Here is a 16,163-nt window from a genome sequence, read left to right as displayed (position 1 = left end):
ATGGGTGAAACCCTGGAAGACAAAGTGAACGATCGGAGTTTCATTTCTGCACGGTCGAAGAGCGGTCTTTACAAACACGTGTCCTGGCGAATCACACTTCGAATCTGGAGAAGCTGCTTCACTACTGAACCGAATTATATACCCACATGTGTTGCCGACGGGGGCTGTTTTCGACGAGACCTCACCCTTGTGCTCGGGAGTGGTGCTGTAGGCGTTATATTCCTCGTCTGGCTGCACGGAACGGCGGAGGCGGTCGCAGGTGCATCAGCTGGTGCTCAGGCCTCACTGTCAGTGTGTCTTAGAAAACCCGCACCTTTTACTGTCGAGTGTACACGCTTTATCAAAATCGATTGTAAACTGATTATTTTGTCCTCCACCGTAAGATAAAAATAGCGACATGTGTAAAACGTTAAATTACCTCTCAAGAGTTCTGCAACAGTTGAACAGTTTATTTGAAAGACTAAAGAGATTAAAAAAACCTGATCCTATAAACCGAGGGAAAATTATTGTAAAAAATAATATATCCCCAGTCATCTTGTCCTATACACATAAGTGAATCCAAGGTCCGGTAACTGTCTTCTGTCACGTTTATAAACCATCTAAATTTCAACGTTATGGTGGTAGCTGCGTATTAATACTCAGAATAAAATCACAGAAATATGATTTGCGCTTTTAACACAAATCTAAATATATGTGCGTGTGCAATTTCAGAGTTCATAGATACATAGGTGACATCGTAAATTCATTCTACTTATTTCAAGATATGCTTTGTTTTTCAACGTTTCCATAATGACTACCCGCTTCTACCTCGCGTAGGTACAGTACACTACCACTGTTGTATCGTGTTGCTCTCCTGGTAAAATAGTCAGGGTGGGAGAAAATGTCCAATAATATTAAATAAAAATAAAAATTCGCTTTTAGTAAATGAGAAAAAACATCACTGAAGAAAAACGTTTGAGCACATTGATCAGTTTGGGAAAATCTATGTTGCACTGCTTTACAAAACTAAATTATCTCACCCCTGTTACCACTGGAAATGGAATCACGTTCTTACATACAGTAAACCACACACACAAACATCTTATATAGACATAGACAGATCTTCAAATTACGTACTTCATGGAAATACATTGTCTGTGTCCCGGAGACTTCATTAAAGCTGTGATTCATGTTGTATTTGGACATCTGTTATCTTTAAATTATAAAGTGCTCTGAATCTAAAGGAAACCTTATTGGATTGTGTCTATGGGCGCATATGGCTCATAATTAGCAGGATATCCCCTTATGTTAAATTATTTTTTTCCACTCACTGGCATCAATAGAAGAGGCAAACAACGTCCGAATTGTTCTCCGATGCAGGACATTATGTGTCTGAATAAATGGGACTTGGCGAATGGCTACAAGGACGTGCCATATGGCTACAAAGCAGGGAAGAATGGAGACTGTGTGCTTTGTGCTGGAAATCAGAACCAGGCAATCGAAGGTGGAGAGTGTGTCTGTGTGGAATGGGGGCGGGGGTGGGCGTTACCAAGTCATTTCATTAGGAATATCTACATACACCAATACAGTATAGAAAATGTATACTTGTTTACTGGGCTGGTGTCTGGTTTTCGTTGTAATTCCCTCTTAAAAAAACAATATTCGGTGATAATTTTGGAAGCAGCAATCTGTATTGCGAAATTCGGTTGTAAGTAAATTACTACGTCAGTAGAGGTTAAAGGCTGTACATTTTTGTTCGACTGATACAGTCACTATATGGCAGGAGGTGTTGTCGGACAGGAATGCGTGTTTTTACGACAAAACGAAATACACTTTCTTGAACGAATGAAAACCATAAAAGAGAGTCGATTCATAAAACAATGAGAGATTAAAAAAACTCGCGGGGTGGAGCAGGTGTCTTTAATTGCTGCAGGACTGATTTCGGCAGAAGCAGCGTCTTTAAGAAGTTCCTTTAAAGGGTTTTTTTCACTGTACGTCTGATGGACAATAGGGGCTCCCAGAGGCACCTGGCTTTCTAAGTGGCACGTATTGTCAAACAGCTTTGTTCGGTGTAGTGGCACTCGTTATTAAAATAGTATCAGTAGACACCGTCCTCCAATAAGAATATAGGTGCAACTACTGCTGAGCTTATACGCATTGAAACGCAGCTGGAATACGGCGACTGAGAATGCTAACGAGCTACAATTAGTCTCGTACTCTGAAACGATGAGCAAACCTCCCTACAGCCTCTACCATATCCCCGCGATGAACATTTTTGGGCGTAAAGGCAGGATAATAGTGTTTTAAGGCAATACACCTGTGAAAAGTGCAACAGAATGCGTATTTTCAGAAGAGGTGTCCCCTAAAATCTGTGGTCCTGCGATCAACAGGCCTGCGGAGATGTAGCCCACATCCGATTGATTTGCAAGTGTGCTCCTGAATCGATCCTGCGTGCAGAATGAGGAAAGCAGAGCACTCCCGCGAGCCCTGCGCCACCGCGCTTCACAACACCAGTCCGTCACCGGCTTATTTTTCAATTTTTACATTCCGAACTCAAGTCTCTCAAGCCGGCCTCTAAGTGTTTGTCATTTGAAACAAGATCCAGCCGTTTCGTAATCTTTTTCCATCACCCGCATTTTTAAAGTGCCACGGGGGTGATAAACTCGTTTCACAAGTGTCACGTTTCCTGCAATCCGGCACTTCAGTTTCGAAGCGAAATTTAGACACAAATACGTGAACATTTTCAGACCGTTTCTAGTGTAAAAATATCCGCTCTTTATGTTACTACGTATTAAAAAAAGAACACCAATGCAACTGACCCTTTACATTAAGCGAAAACTTAGAACCCAACTACATCTCCCAATGCGAAACATGTCGGACTTAAACCAGAAGAACAAAAAACAACTGAATTTACTCACATCTGGCATGTTGAATAAAAAAAACAGGCTGCAGCAGGTGTTTGATTCTCCGTAAATTTACTCGTTCTGAATAGAGCGCTTTCCTCTGTGCCTGGGCGCGTTGCGGGCAATTTTAAAACATCCTGCATAGGTCTGCATCGAAGGGGTTGGAGGATGGAATTCAATCACTCCTCATCAAGGGGGATTTAAAGCAGCAAAGACAAATCAAGATTTAGGAATGAACCTTTCAACTTTATTCGCTTCTTCAGGGGAAAATGAAATGGCAGGGATTATAAAACAAACGGCTCAGAAACATTTGGACCCTAATCTTCAAGTAATACTACTTTTCCAAAGCTACATCATTACTGATTGCAAAACAAAAATATAACTTTTATTCCGTAAATAGCAAAAAAAAAAGTTGCCCTTTGGCTCAAAATAACAAAACAATAGGCATTCGCCCATGTGAACTCGATACATAAATAATTATAAGTTAGTATATTTTAAAAATATATATACACAACTCCAAGATGCAATATCAACAGAAATAAACAATATATATAATCTTTAATATTGATGACTCTTAAAGCTTTTACACTTTTGGCCAGTGTTGACATAACTAAAGATTGCACAGCTGTTAAAGTTTAACACTGTCGAGCTGCTCGGTAACCGGGCCGCGGGTATGCTACATGTTTTCAGTCCTTCCAGAGCCCAGTCCTCTCCTCTCTCTCACTCCTCGCCCAGGAGCGAGTCCAGACTCGGGAGAGACAGCCGCCTCGCCTCGCCTCTCCGTCGGACGAAAGCAGAAAGAGACCTCTTCGCCAGAATGTAGTGCAATTTCCTGAAAAACGAAAACAAAAAAAAAAATGAGTACTCACTTCGCTTTTCGCTTGCATCTTTTTTTTTGCGCTCTCGGGTACAATCACATCTCCCCATTCCCCTCAACCTACAGTCAGCCACCCCCCTACCTCCACAAAAAAAAATCTGTGCAGAACTACTGCAAACGTCACCAGCTCCCGAAATCTTTCCCGCCACGTTGACGTCAATCCCCACCCCCCTCCTTCATTTTTCACCAGGGCTCCGCAAGGATCCGTCTCTTAGCCCGGAGCTTAAACGTCGCAGCTATCGCATGTTTTAATATAAGACCAGACCTTGCGAAACCATGTCCCCCCGTTGCACTGGAATCAAAGGCTGCTTTGGGTAGGAATCGTGTACATGAAACTCTACACACACCCCTCCTCAGCTACGAACTACAGAACAAACAAACAAAATAAACTCCTTCCATAAGATAACTACTTGAATACGCACCATTTAGCGAATCCTCTTGCGTGGAGTCTGTTCTGTGGGGATTACTGAAGAGGGCTGGGAGTCACTCTCGGACTGTTGCTTAGCCTCGCTCGTTTTCTTCTTCTTCGGGTAGAAATCTAAAGGCATGAACAAACTGTGATGAGCCGTGTGCGGTGCAGAGCACAGAGCATGCACACACGAGCAGCAGAGCAGTGCCCCTCAACGCCCAGCGCACGTCAGGCGGAGCGGGCGACTGAGGAAGCGGTCCGGGCAGTCGAGCCTACCTGTGATGTGCGTTGTGGCTGCGTTTGCGGTGACGACTGCAGATGCCCTTTTCCGTCGGCAGCAAAGAACGGTCCTGCAGCTCGCCGCTCTTCCCAGATTCAGGTGATCCGCCCTGTTCTCCTGGTTGGTTTCCCCCGAGCTCGCCGTGCCTTCCAAGCAGGACAGCCGACTGCCCAGCGCCGGGCAAGGGGCAGGTACATCCCGAGGGCAGTCCCTAGCAGAATTTGTATCCAATGAGGTTCTGGCCCGGACTGGGACGGTAATCCGCACTCGGCCGATCTGGACCGAGTCTCTGTAGAAGTCGGGGACGCTGTCCACCTTACTCTCCTCCCAGCCATAGTCCCCCTCCAGTGGCGTGTCCGTCTGGAAGTCGAAGTTCCACCGGCGCCGGTCCCGGTCCAGGATCTCCAGCAATTTGGATTTCATCTCCCGGTTCAGCTCGTCGTGGTCCACCGGGCCGAACAAGTTCCTGCAGACTCCCGTCCTGGCGTGATGAGGGAAGGTCCTGCTTGCGGCCACTCGCTCCAAAGTAGTGGAGAGCTGGACGTCGGACATGGTGCTCTGACGGGGGGAAGAAAAATACCTATTGCAATCCAACCGGGAGAGGAAAAACAGGAAGGATAAAACTGAGATTCGCTGGATTTCGAAATAACCCAGTCTAAACCGCCGTCTCCTTGGAATGTTTACTGTTTTGCTCTCCTACTCAAGATGGGGTGGGAGGGGGTAAAAACACTTGAGAATTGGAGCAGTTTAAACTCTGCGTTGCGGCTGCACGCAAGGCACTATTTAAAGTCCAAAGGTGTACACGCTTGTATACCCAGCCAGCACTGTGACGGGATTGGCCAGACGTCGCCCCCGCCCCCCGGTGACGACACGCGTGTGCAGTTTGATTTCATTGGCTGGGCGGCAGACCTGGACGAGCGCCAAGCGCCGCCGAGCTCGGATTGGTTCACGGCGACGTCCGTCAGAGAGGAGGGGAGGGGGAACTGCAACTGAGTTACTGTTTGTAAAGCGGAGCTGAAGTTATTGTTGCAGGGCTATTGCTGTATGTGACGTCTCTTCTCTCTCTGGTTTTACAAACGTCTTTATCCGAAATTAGGATGTTCTCTGCAAGAAAAAAAAAAGTCCGGCCACACGGGCAAAGCATTAACGTGAACAATCGAGATGAATGCATTGAATTATGAGTGCAATTTTCTGTCCGTTTTTGTTTCTCTAGATGTAACACGAAACAAAGCGATTAGCAGCCCAGCGAGCTCCGCGATGGTTACCGATTTTCGCGTGTATGTGTTTTTAAATATTCATATTGCCTGAAGGATACAGGTCTTGCGCCTGACTTTATCCCGGCTCTGTAGACTGTTCCTTTAAAGTATGAGACCTTCATAGACATGCAAATTATTTTTCCTTCTGTATTATTCAGAATGGGGAATTATGAGAAAAAGTGGGAAAGGGAGGCTGTAGATCTTACACGAGTTGAGTAAGAGGGATGAAGGCTCGCAGTGGTTTGTTTCAATTCTTTTTTAAGAATATTTCGTCTTCTTTACAAATCAGTACACAAGACATCATGGAAAAATTAACCCCTTATTAAATACTATATGCCTAATACATTCGTATTTACATTTCAGCAGTTTTTTCTGAGTTAGCCACCCTAAAACCAATTTTTGTTCCGTGAGACATTGTTAAACAGAGACACCAGCTGAGGACCTGTAGTATTACAATTTGCACTAATTTATGATTTAAATTTGCTACGATAGTCTGTCCCACCGTCTCTGTTTATAAATGAAAATGCAAGGAAATAATAATTGCTGAAGTGCGTATTAATTTAAGCGCCGTACTGGGCTGGGTGAGCACAAAACGACCTGTTTAACAGATGACACATTTCCTGCAAGTCCCGTCTAATGGAAAGCTGGTCGCTGTGTCCGGACAGAATCGGATATTAAACTACATTGAAAGTTCATTTAGTTTTAGAAGAAAATAAACTAGGACATAAAAGGTTATAGGAAAATAGCTTTTGATATTGGTAAAACCTAATGTAAATCTTCTATGCAATGTTCGTCTCTGAAATCCATTTTAAGCAACGTATACCCTTCCAGTGAAAGACCGGAAATTTTCTCTGTTTTAAATAGGATCTCCCGAGAACCGAAAACGTTCCAACAATAGATCTGATAGCCTGGAGTGAATGGGGATAGGTGGAGAATCTCGATAAGTGTTTTATAAAAGTGTTATTTTCAACAATGCGTAACCTAACCATGATCATCATACCTGTTTCATGGGAGAGGTAAACAACAATAAAATTTAATTCGATGGAATAATTTAAATATGTAAATTTTAAAACCCTCTAAAGCAATGTGCAAATACCAAAGTTCTGCTTAAACTAGCCGTTTTCTATGCAGAATAAATAATAAATCCAGACGGGTTTAAGATTATTTAAATGGTAAACAGATTATGCATTCCAAACATGTCTGAAATGCCAGTGTGCATTCTGTACGCAGAACGTTTTCATTAGACGAACAAAGAAATGTCATTGTCAATTGTTAGCGTTAAGTGTTTTTAATTTAAAAAATAACAGCAAAAAGTAGTACAATAGATGGCAAATGCATTTGCAACGGTCCAAGTAAAGATTTATCAAATAATTATTATTATTATTTTACTGGTAAAAATAGTAAGAACAAAAGGTATTTTATATCATTTAAAAGCTCTTCATTAAGTATATGCCATTTGCCCGCTTGGTTCCTTTACTCTGAACAGGCGGCGCTTGTCTACTCTGAACGTGAGGCATTTTTTGTTATAATGCGCCATCTGGCGACAGTAAATGTTATCAACCGCAATGATGCTTTTCCCTATGCATTGAGGTGAACAGCAAACCTTCCAACGACCCTTTCTCAAGAATACACTTTCCGACTTGTCGAGAAAATGTCGAAATAGCAAATGAAAAGCTCAGTGTCATTCAATGACGTGCTGGATATCGATTCAGCGCTGTTCGTTTCCTCCCTGCTGGACTCGCTGGACCTGGGGAGTGGTTCTGGTTCCTATGGGTTACCAGTCGGCTGGCCCAAAGGTGACTGTGGATGCCTGTACTGAGGACTCTGAGGAGTCTGATTCAGGGTTGTGGGAGAGCCAGAGAATATCCCGGCAGGCAACGGGCACAAGGCAGGATACATCCTGGATGGATTGACACGCACGCGCATGTGCACACACACACACACCAGGGACAATATTCACAGAAGCCATTTACTGTACCAGTGTGTTTGTGGACTGTGGAAGGAAACTGGAGCACCCGGAGGAATCCCATGCAAAGAGGGAGAACATACAACAAAACTCGTTGCTGTCATTACTTTCACCTCCATGAGAACTGTCTCCTGTTTCTAACAGCTGGCACTGGACCAGCACTACACTGGCACGGATTACAGATGTGACCCATCCATATGACTCCTATTCCACATCACCCACTGAAGATCAGGAGCTTTTTAAACCCTGAATCATTTCACCCCTACAAATTTCCAGCTTCAAGGCAATAAACAAACTTTTCAATTGTATTTTAGCTATGTCAACAGTGATCTTTGAATAACCATTAACTGCTTGCATTTGAATAATGACTTTTATCCCAAAGAATCTCCTATATTGTTTACTTGATCTATGTCCATGCACATCAACATTTACTTTCATTAGTTTCAGCAAATTTTATATTTGTCCATTACAGATCTGTGCCATATTAAAATGAGTCCCTAAAAAATAATCAGGTGTTGTCTAGTTTACCTCTTGCATAAATATCAATATTCTGTATGAGCATTTGTCTTAATCAGATCTTGTATAATGCACAAGAAATGATTGTATAATGCACAAGTTTTTATTAGTTTTATACTATATTCATATTTGCTTTGTTTTGTGCCTGGTGTTAGGTCACAGTACAATATGTCCTTTAGATCATAGCTGTTGGTTTTAAGATATAAGGACTAGAAAGAACCATTCTGGCACTTGATCTGTAGATTGGAAATTATTCTTGGAGCCAGGTTTAAAGGAATAAAAACTTGCTTTGCTGGAAGTTGAAAAGATACATCAAAGAAGCATTTTCCATGTTATTGCACTGCACGTGGTCCACTTGTTAAGAAAAAGGGCTTATTTCCAGATTTATTTGATTCAAGTACTAGCTTAGCATTTGACTAACTGTGTGTCATCCTGAATCACTCCAGCCTTGTCAGATTGTGACCATGAGGCAGCAGGAGATGAGTTTGATGAGCATGAGAGAGTTGCTCTCTTTAAGTTGTTTTGAATTAAAGTGCCTGCTAGCTAATAATTGCAGAGACTGCCACAAAGTTCTCCGACAGATTTGGTCACAGCTTGGCCAGGTAGCATAGTCACACAGAGGGCACTGTTGCTTCGCAGTGCTGGGCCCAGGGTTCAGTTCCTGGGGTGATATCTGTGTGGGGTTTGTATGTTCTCCCTGTGTTTGTGTGAGTATCCTCCTGGTGCTCCCATTTCCTCCCACAGTCCAAAGTCCAAAGACATACTGGTACATTAATTGGCTTCTGGGAAAATCGGCCTTGGTGTGAGGGTGTGTCAGTGTGCCCTGCAATGGACTGGTGTCCCATCCGATGTGGACCCTGCCTTGCACCTGTTGCTCGGCAGGATAGGCTCCAGTTCCTCTACGATCCTCTATTGGATAAAGTGGTCAGAAAATGGATGGATGGAAATCACAAAGAATGCAAACAGCTGAACACTCAACAAGAGAGACAGGAACCAGTAAATGATGCAGGACAGGTCACAGTCACAGTCCCCTGGCATACTGCACGTGGAAGAGCTCTAGCAGTGACCAGCTGGAGGAATATGCGTTGCCAGGTGATAGTCTTGTAAACGTTTGCTCCAGCACCCTCACGTACAGTTTCTGTGCAGCTAGTGAGCTTGTGTACACCATGATTGGCTGACAGGACTACCTGTCTGATGCTTCCTGGTTGAACATGATGCTGATCAGCCAGCTGGAGGCTGGACGTCAGTCCAGCAGCAGGTGACCGTGGGAGAGAAGCAGCAGGGAAGTCAGCTGTCCGGATTGAGAGCCCCAGATCTAGATCCAGCCATGACTGAACCGCCGGACCAGCCCCTGGTAGGAACTCTCTGTCTGTTGTGTTTATCACTTCACCTCTGTTATTGACTCCTTTTGTGGTCTCTTGCACACCTAAACTTTCAAAACAGATTAAACTCCCAGTATAACATGACTTGGAACATTTGACCAAACTGGACATTAAAATGAATGCCCTTTTAATTTATTTTTCCTATAAATTATGTAGATAATGTAAAATGCCATATCGTAATTTGTACTGATAGTTTTAATTAATTTTAGTTTAATTTTTGAACTGTGATTAAGAGAAACCTCTGTTTATGGAAAAAATAAATATCTTTATAATTGTGTGGAATTCATTTAGGAGATGTAGTTACATTTCATTTGGGTTTTCTAGTTAACATTTAACTAACTAAACATAGTCTCTTTATTAATTGTTACTGTGTCATTTCACAAAGAGTTTGGAAGTCAAATGTTTTTTATCTGAATGTATTTGCCAGTCCTTGGAATGCTATTGTCCAAAATGTAATTAATTATTTAAATGTAAATGGTAAAACCTTATACTATATATGTATGTTTGATAGAATGCATTTGAAGTTGCTGTGTTCCAACAATGACACTTAACATAAGTGGTTTATTTTGTGAGTGTGGAAAATTGTGCTCTTAGTTTCTGTGTCCCATTAATAGGGCAGTAACTGTATTTACACTTTTGTGCATGAATGATTTTTCACTTGGCAATAGTCACTCGAACAATTCACCATCAATTCTTAAATGTTTTTGAATTTCCTTTTCTGTCAATATAGTTTACAGTTTCCTGACATTAGCTTTTCAGATATTTCCCCTTGGCCACCAGTTATTAAACTAAAAGTAGAACAGTGGACTGATAATACTGGACTACAGTGTATACATAACAAATCGCAACATTGTTTTCCAATCTCTCTGTAATATTTTCCTATAATCTTTCTCTCGCATAATCCCTCTCTCAGACATGGCAAGTTGCTATCTACGATACAAATTGTTTCTAGTGATATCCACCCTCCCTTATTTGTATTTAGAAATGAAGTTATAGTTAGGGACTGTCATTCTGTTCACGGTATGTCCTACCTTGTGCCCCCTGCCTGCCTGATTGGGCTCTTTTTCACTTTTAACCTGCATTGGGCTACGTGACTAGTGAAAATGGCCGGATGATTTGTACCAAGTACTATGGTACTTACTATACTTATACTTATAGTATATACTTATACTTACTATGAACCAAGTGTAAGGTTCAGACAGGCATAAGCTTGTGAGTTCTGTTGCTATACTTACACACATACAGACATTGTTAAAACACCGTAAGTGACACAGAGCACAAGGTGGTATAGGAGACAGAAATCACAATGTAACACAGCAGATTGCAACCAGGCATATAATGTCATTATAGTAAGAGTCTGACATCTGAAAAATAAAAGCAAGTGGGGTGGGAGAAGGAAGATCTTTACATTAACTGGCCATGTTAGGTATAAAGGGGAAGGAGGATTTAGAAATCAAACATGAGGTGTGCTTTGCTATCACTCATTCCTCGATCTTATCAGCCCAAATCAGCTTTCAGAGTTACAAGATAAGATGCTTTTAAAATGCTCTAATGACTTGCTTAGTTCTATATTGAGACCAACTTGAGGGCAGATGCCTTGTGCATTCCCATGTCTCCTGGCAAATTAAGGTTTCTAAACTAAACTTGGTTTAATTATGAGGAATTCTGTCTCTGGGTCGTTCTTCCATGAACTAAAACTGTTCCTTGTACCCTATGATACCATAACCTCTCACCCACTCACAGCTGCTAGCAGTGGTTCAGAGGTCACTGCCACTTCGTCAGTGATACTCCTGCCATTGATCTGCCTAGGAGTTACTAGGGCAGAAATGGAGAAATAAGGCTCCAATACAAAATAGTGTCTTCCATATATAGTGTCTGCTGCTCGTAATCCCACACCTGGGCTCCGTTCATCGAGGCAGGGTTTGTTTTGTTCAGGGCTCCTTGAGATCGCTGTTGGTCCTGGTGGCTCCTCTAGATCCAGGATTATCCAAGTCAGTCCGCAAGAACAGCAGGCTTTAATCGGTTATCAATTTGGAAATTCAGTCTTGCTCTCTTGCAGCTTTTAGGGAGATATTGTGCTGTTTAAATTTGTCTACCCTTTGTGTAGTCCGCTGACCACAAAAGAGTACAGTACTTCAATTTGAGTGTTAAGTTCAGTTCTGTTCAGGCAATAGCTCACTGGAACACCATACAACTCCAACAGGACTGTGCTTATTTGTTTTTTCAAACTAACATCCTCCTAATTGCAAGGAATACTTTGTTGAATCAAAACCTTTTACCTCTTTGAATTAAGAATTGGAATCCAGGATAATTTAATTTTAAATGTAGTGTGTTGTAAAAAATGCTTCAGGATTGTCCAAATACATTTTATACTGCACCCCAACTCCAACTTTATTTACTTGGTCACAATGGGCTGTCAAAAATTATGCAACATGTACAGCAGGAGTTTTGAAGATTTTCCAAAGATAATTTTTCATGGTCAGTTTTCTGAAATACTCTTGGATGCATTTTGTTGGATAAAACAATGAAATGTAACTGACCTCTCATAGTACCAGTTAATGAGCTGTGTCGAGAAATGTAAAAAAACTGCTTTAATCTGCTATTGACAAAAAAAGGTAAGTCAGCAAAGCACATCCCCAGCCCCATTTACGGTTAAGAAAACACATTTGTATTAGAATGTCAGTGTGCTAACTGGAACTGGATTGAAGTGGGACAGATCAGGTTATCAATGGGCCTTTTAAGAAAACAAACCTGTTTTTATATTAATAGTCGTTTTCAGATGCACCTAGTTTTTAAAGACCATTAGTTTTGAATTAAAATATGCTGTATAAGTAAGGAACTTACATTATATGCAGTATTACAAATAGCCCCACCGATCAGTACTCTGGGGGAATCCTTTGTGTGAATGGTGCATTACAATGTTAAATAATCATATTTTTTAAATGTATTTTAATTTTCACTGTTCAATGAGAAGTTTGGCTTATATCATCATAAGTCACTTTCAATATTGTGCATCCAATGAACCACATCACACCATGTTGTTCACCAAACAAACTGCCCTTTCAAGCTAAAATGGAACAAATCTCTTTCTTGCACCCCAGATTAAAGCAACTGATACCTTGTCATGACCTGGGATGCAAATATCAGTTTGCATGTTGCGTGCTTTTGTCTGGGAAGGTTTCACAGAGCCCCATCAGTGAATGCACAGGATTGCCTATCTTGCTCTTTATTCAAATGAAAGTGAATCTGTGGTTTGTGTGACATTTACTGGGAAGGCCTTTATGCATTTAGTTAAAGTCCTGTAGTGCTCATATAATGTTTTAAATGTCTGGAAATCATGGAAAACCCTGCAACAAGACACAAAGTTCTTGAAATGTGAAATCAAGTTTAAATGCTGGATGGGTTTTTAAACTAGCTTCATTAATGAGAAAATCTAGCAGTGGTTATCTGAAGAAAGCCTTGAAGTTATACTTTATCCAAATTTGGTTTTCCAAAAGCATATCTGCCATATTACTAAAATGTCAGTTTTGTCCCCGTAGTCCAGGTTGTTCTGGGAAATGTTATCAGACTGCTGGGGTATCTTCAGCACTCTTTCTTCCAGAGTGCCAGACAGTGATTCCTTCGTGAGCTTGAAAATGGAAAAATAATCATTTACTTTGAAAATGTGAAATGAAATAACATTTTCTTGTTTTCTAAGTAAGTAGAGTTGTTGATTTGTTCCTCTTAACTTTGGGGCAGATGCAGTGAGGTAGGTTAGTATTTCAGATGTTTCTGAAAGATGTACTGTACATGCCAGCTGTTCATGTGCTGAAATTTGTAATACCAAGAAAATACAAAGTTGTCTCCTTTTGTTTCCGTGAGCTCCAAAACATTTCTCACTCTGGGTCCGTCTATATTATTTTGAAAAAGAGCCTGAAATCTGTGCACCACTCATGCTCGTGCAGGAAATATTGACCTAATGCAAATAAGGAGCTGTTTTGAATTGGCAGTATGCAAAATGTTTTTTTCCATCATCACATGAAGACCAATGGCCTTAATTTTATACCCACAGCAAACTTTGCTCCAGTTCATTTTCTCAGGAAATTTAAATTGCTAGAACTTTATTGTTGAATTAAAACCATTAGCCCTATATTTATTGCTCTTGTTTGGGAGGAGTTTGCAACAAAGAATACTAATGAAATTTAGATGTATCACAATGATTAACAATTTAAAGTTTGCTCTAGATCTCTTGGTCCCCAGAAGAGAAATGTGTTGAATCATGATAAAGCACTGATGTTTCTGTCAGTCTGCACACACTTAAATGTTGTATTAAAGCTTTAGTGAAGAAGAAAAACTTTTATATAGATTTGACTGGGAGTTACTAAAATACATTCACATCCTAATAAAATGGAATATATATTTAATTGAAAGACCTACATTGTGGATGAAACGGAGTTAGGAGTTTCAGGCATCAGGCAGTGCTGTTCTGCTGTTTTTATGAACAATCGATCCCTTACAAATTCGTGGAAGTGTTTAATGAGTCCAAAACCACATCATTGTTCACTTTGTTCAGCTGAACGCTAGGACAGGGGTGGCCACAGCACATTGGTCTTACAGTTCACCCCCTGCACCATCAGTTTGTGAAGATCTGGGACAACAGTGAGTTTTGATCAATATAATAATTCAGTTAAATTAATAATAGCCAACTCCTACCCTTGACAGCTGCAGGGTGTTTATTTAATTTCAGCTGAACCTGCGTCAGTGCTTAGAACAAACCTGTTCCAAGTGCCGATTTAGCAGTAGTGTGTTCTACCCGCTGGACTCTCTGGAACCATGACTGACCTCAGAAGAGTCTCTGCGACCACACTATCTTTTCCACTTTCTGGGCTCTTGCCTGGGGTGTAACGCTGATTATAACTTGGATAGTCATAATAATACTTTCCACATTTTCATTTGTTTCTTTGACTCACTCAGACTCCTCTCCTTCACTCATTGTGCTTCCGTTGCAAATGTGTGCAAATAAGACCCATGATTTTACTGCCTGCTCGGCAAGTTAGCACTCAGTCAGAGCACAGTGTTTCACCTGCATTTCGCCAGCATCAACTTTGCATGCCGAGCCACAGGAAGTGGAAGTTAGAAATGAAGGACTTGAGGGAGATGTCGGAGGTTATGGTGTTCCGACAAGTCTTAAAACTGTTTTTCGGGGTGGGGATTCAGAGCACAAGCTGAACTCTATGCTCCAGGTAACATGGGTTCGAGCTTGGCGTGTGGTTAATTCATTTTGACACAGACTGCCCATACTGTAGCACACAGGTGGCACAAATATGCTCCAGAAGCCGTACTTTGATTTTGGAGAAATGGTGACTCGTGCATTATACCATCATAATAATAATATTCTTACACTTATATAGTGCTTTTCTGGACACACCACTCAAAGCTCTTTAATAATGGCAATAATGGTTATAGACCACCAGTGTGCAGCCCCACCTGATGCGACAGCAGCCAGAGTGCTCCAGTACGCTCCTCACACACCAGCTCTCAGTGGGGAGGATGAAGTACCAGGTGCCAGCAGGCTTGCAGGAACCTCAGCAGGAAATGCATTAATCCTCCAGCGGATGTAAACTGTCCTGTCGGGCACTGTGAAGCTTATAGTGCGTGTAAAGTAGAATGACTATGACAGGAGGGTGTGCACAGGTCACCGTTCTTCTTGTGTGAGGAGTTTGTGCCCAAGGGCTGGGTCTTTAAAATGTGTTGATTCCAGATTGGGTGGGTATGTAGTAAAAACACTACTGTTAATTTAAGTTTTTTAAAAAAGAAATATTTGGTGGAAAATATACAGGATCATGAGTCCTGCCTCCTTTAATAATTCCTCATTCTGGTGAGCTTCTGCCTTGCAGGTTTTAAAATCCTCAGTGGCTGAAGTCGTGAAAGCTGTGACAATTTAGACCAATTCAGTAGCTAATTGATCCAATTAACTCATGAAAAGCTCAGCTGGAACACTTCCGAGTAGGGCCTTCATTCTCAGAGATGTGCCAAGTTAAATACCAGGACTCAGAGCAAATCAAGGTTTCCCTGATCCTTTGTTTTCTATTAAACCCATAACTGATTCATTTTTAGACCTTTCTGTCTGAAGATTGTGTATTCTGCACAATGGCTATTTATTTCTATAGACATACCCTGCCTTATGTGTATTTGTGTTAGTGTGTCCTGTTTTACCTGAAATACATTCGGGAGTGTGGAGGAGTGGGTGGTGTTCTGGACTGTGAGTTTAAACCCATGTTAGGATACTGCTGTTGTACACAGGCCTGAGGGACTTAATTCAGGTTGAACCATGCTATAGATAGCTAATTACATTACCTACTAATTGAACTAAAAAGGACAGTTTTTTTACCTTTTCTCTAACAAGAATTTATTTATTTGATTTGTGTATTCTTTGCAAAATAATTCTTTCTTGAAATTGCATAATCACCAGGAAACAATCAAATAAGACAGCATAAGACATAATAAAAAATAATGAGAGGCAATGTCTTTTTTTGTCTGCACTACTGATTTTGTTAAAACTGTTTTTTTTGCCATCTGTCAATCGATACATTGCCCAGTTTCTTTTCGGGCAAAT

General features: G+C 41.3%; 2 protein-coding genes across 2 annotated transcripts in view; one reads left to right on the top strand and one right to left on the bottom strand.

The window, feature by feature from the left end:
• Positions 1 to 3,107: 3,107 nt before the first annotated feature.
• cdkn1ca (cyclin dependent kinase inhibitor 1Ca) lies at positions 3,108 to 5,207 on the bottom strand. Its single transcript, XM_088611097.1, has 3 exons — positions 4,445 to 5,207; positions 4,182 to 4,297; positions 3,108 to 3,714 (listed from the first exon to the last, which is right to left on the bottom strand). The coding sequence occupies exons 1-2, from the start codon at positions 4,998 to 5,000 to the stop codon at positions 4,185 to 4,187; spliced, it is 669 nt and encodes a 222-aa protein (XP_088467223.1). The 5' UTR covers positions 5,001 to 5,207; the 3' UTR covers positions 3,108 to 3,714; positions 4,182 to 4,184.
• A 46-nt stretch (positions 5,208 to 5,253) lies between these two features.
• Positions 5,254 to 16,163, top strand: part of trpm5 (transient receptor potential cation channel, subfamily M, member 5) — a 35,433-nt gene continuing 24,523 nt past the window's right edge. The window contains exon 1 of the mRNA XM_088611096.1: positions 5,254 to 9,540. Within this exon, the coding sequence (XP_088467222.1) occupies positions 9,514 to 9,540 (27 nt within the window). The 5' untranslated portion in view covers positions 5,254 to 9,513. The remainder of the gene's footprint in view (positions 9,541 to 16,163) is intronic.

Source organism: Lepisosteus platostomus, chromosome 18, assembly GCF_059453375.1.
Source record: "Lepisosteus platostomus isolate fLepPlt1 chromosome 18, fLepPlt1.hap1, whole genome shotgun sequence".
Lineage (NCBI taxonomy): Eukaryota > Metazoa > Chordata > Actinopteri > Semionotiformes > Lepisosteidae > Lepisosteus > Lepisosteus platostomus.
This window is presented reverse-complemented; position numbering and strand designations above follow the sequence as displayed.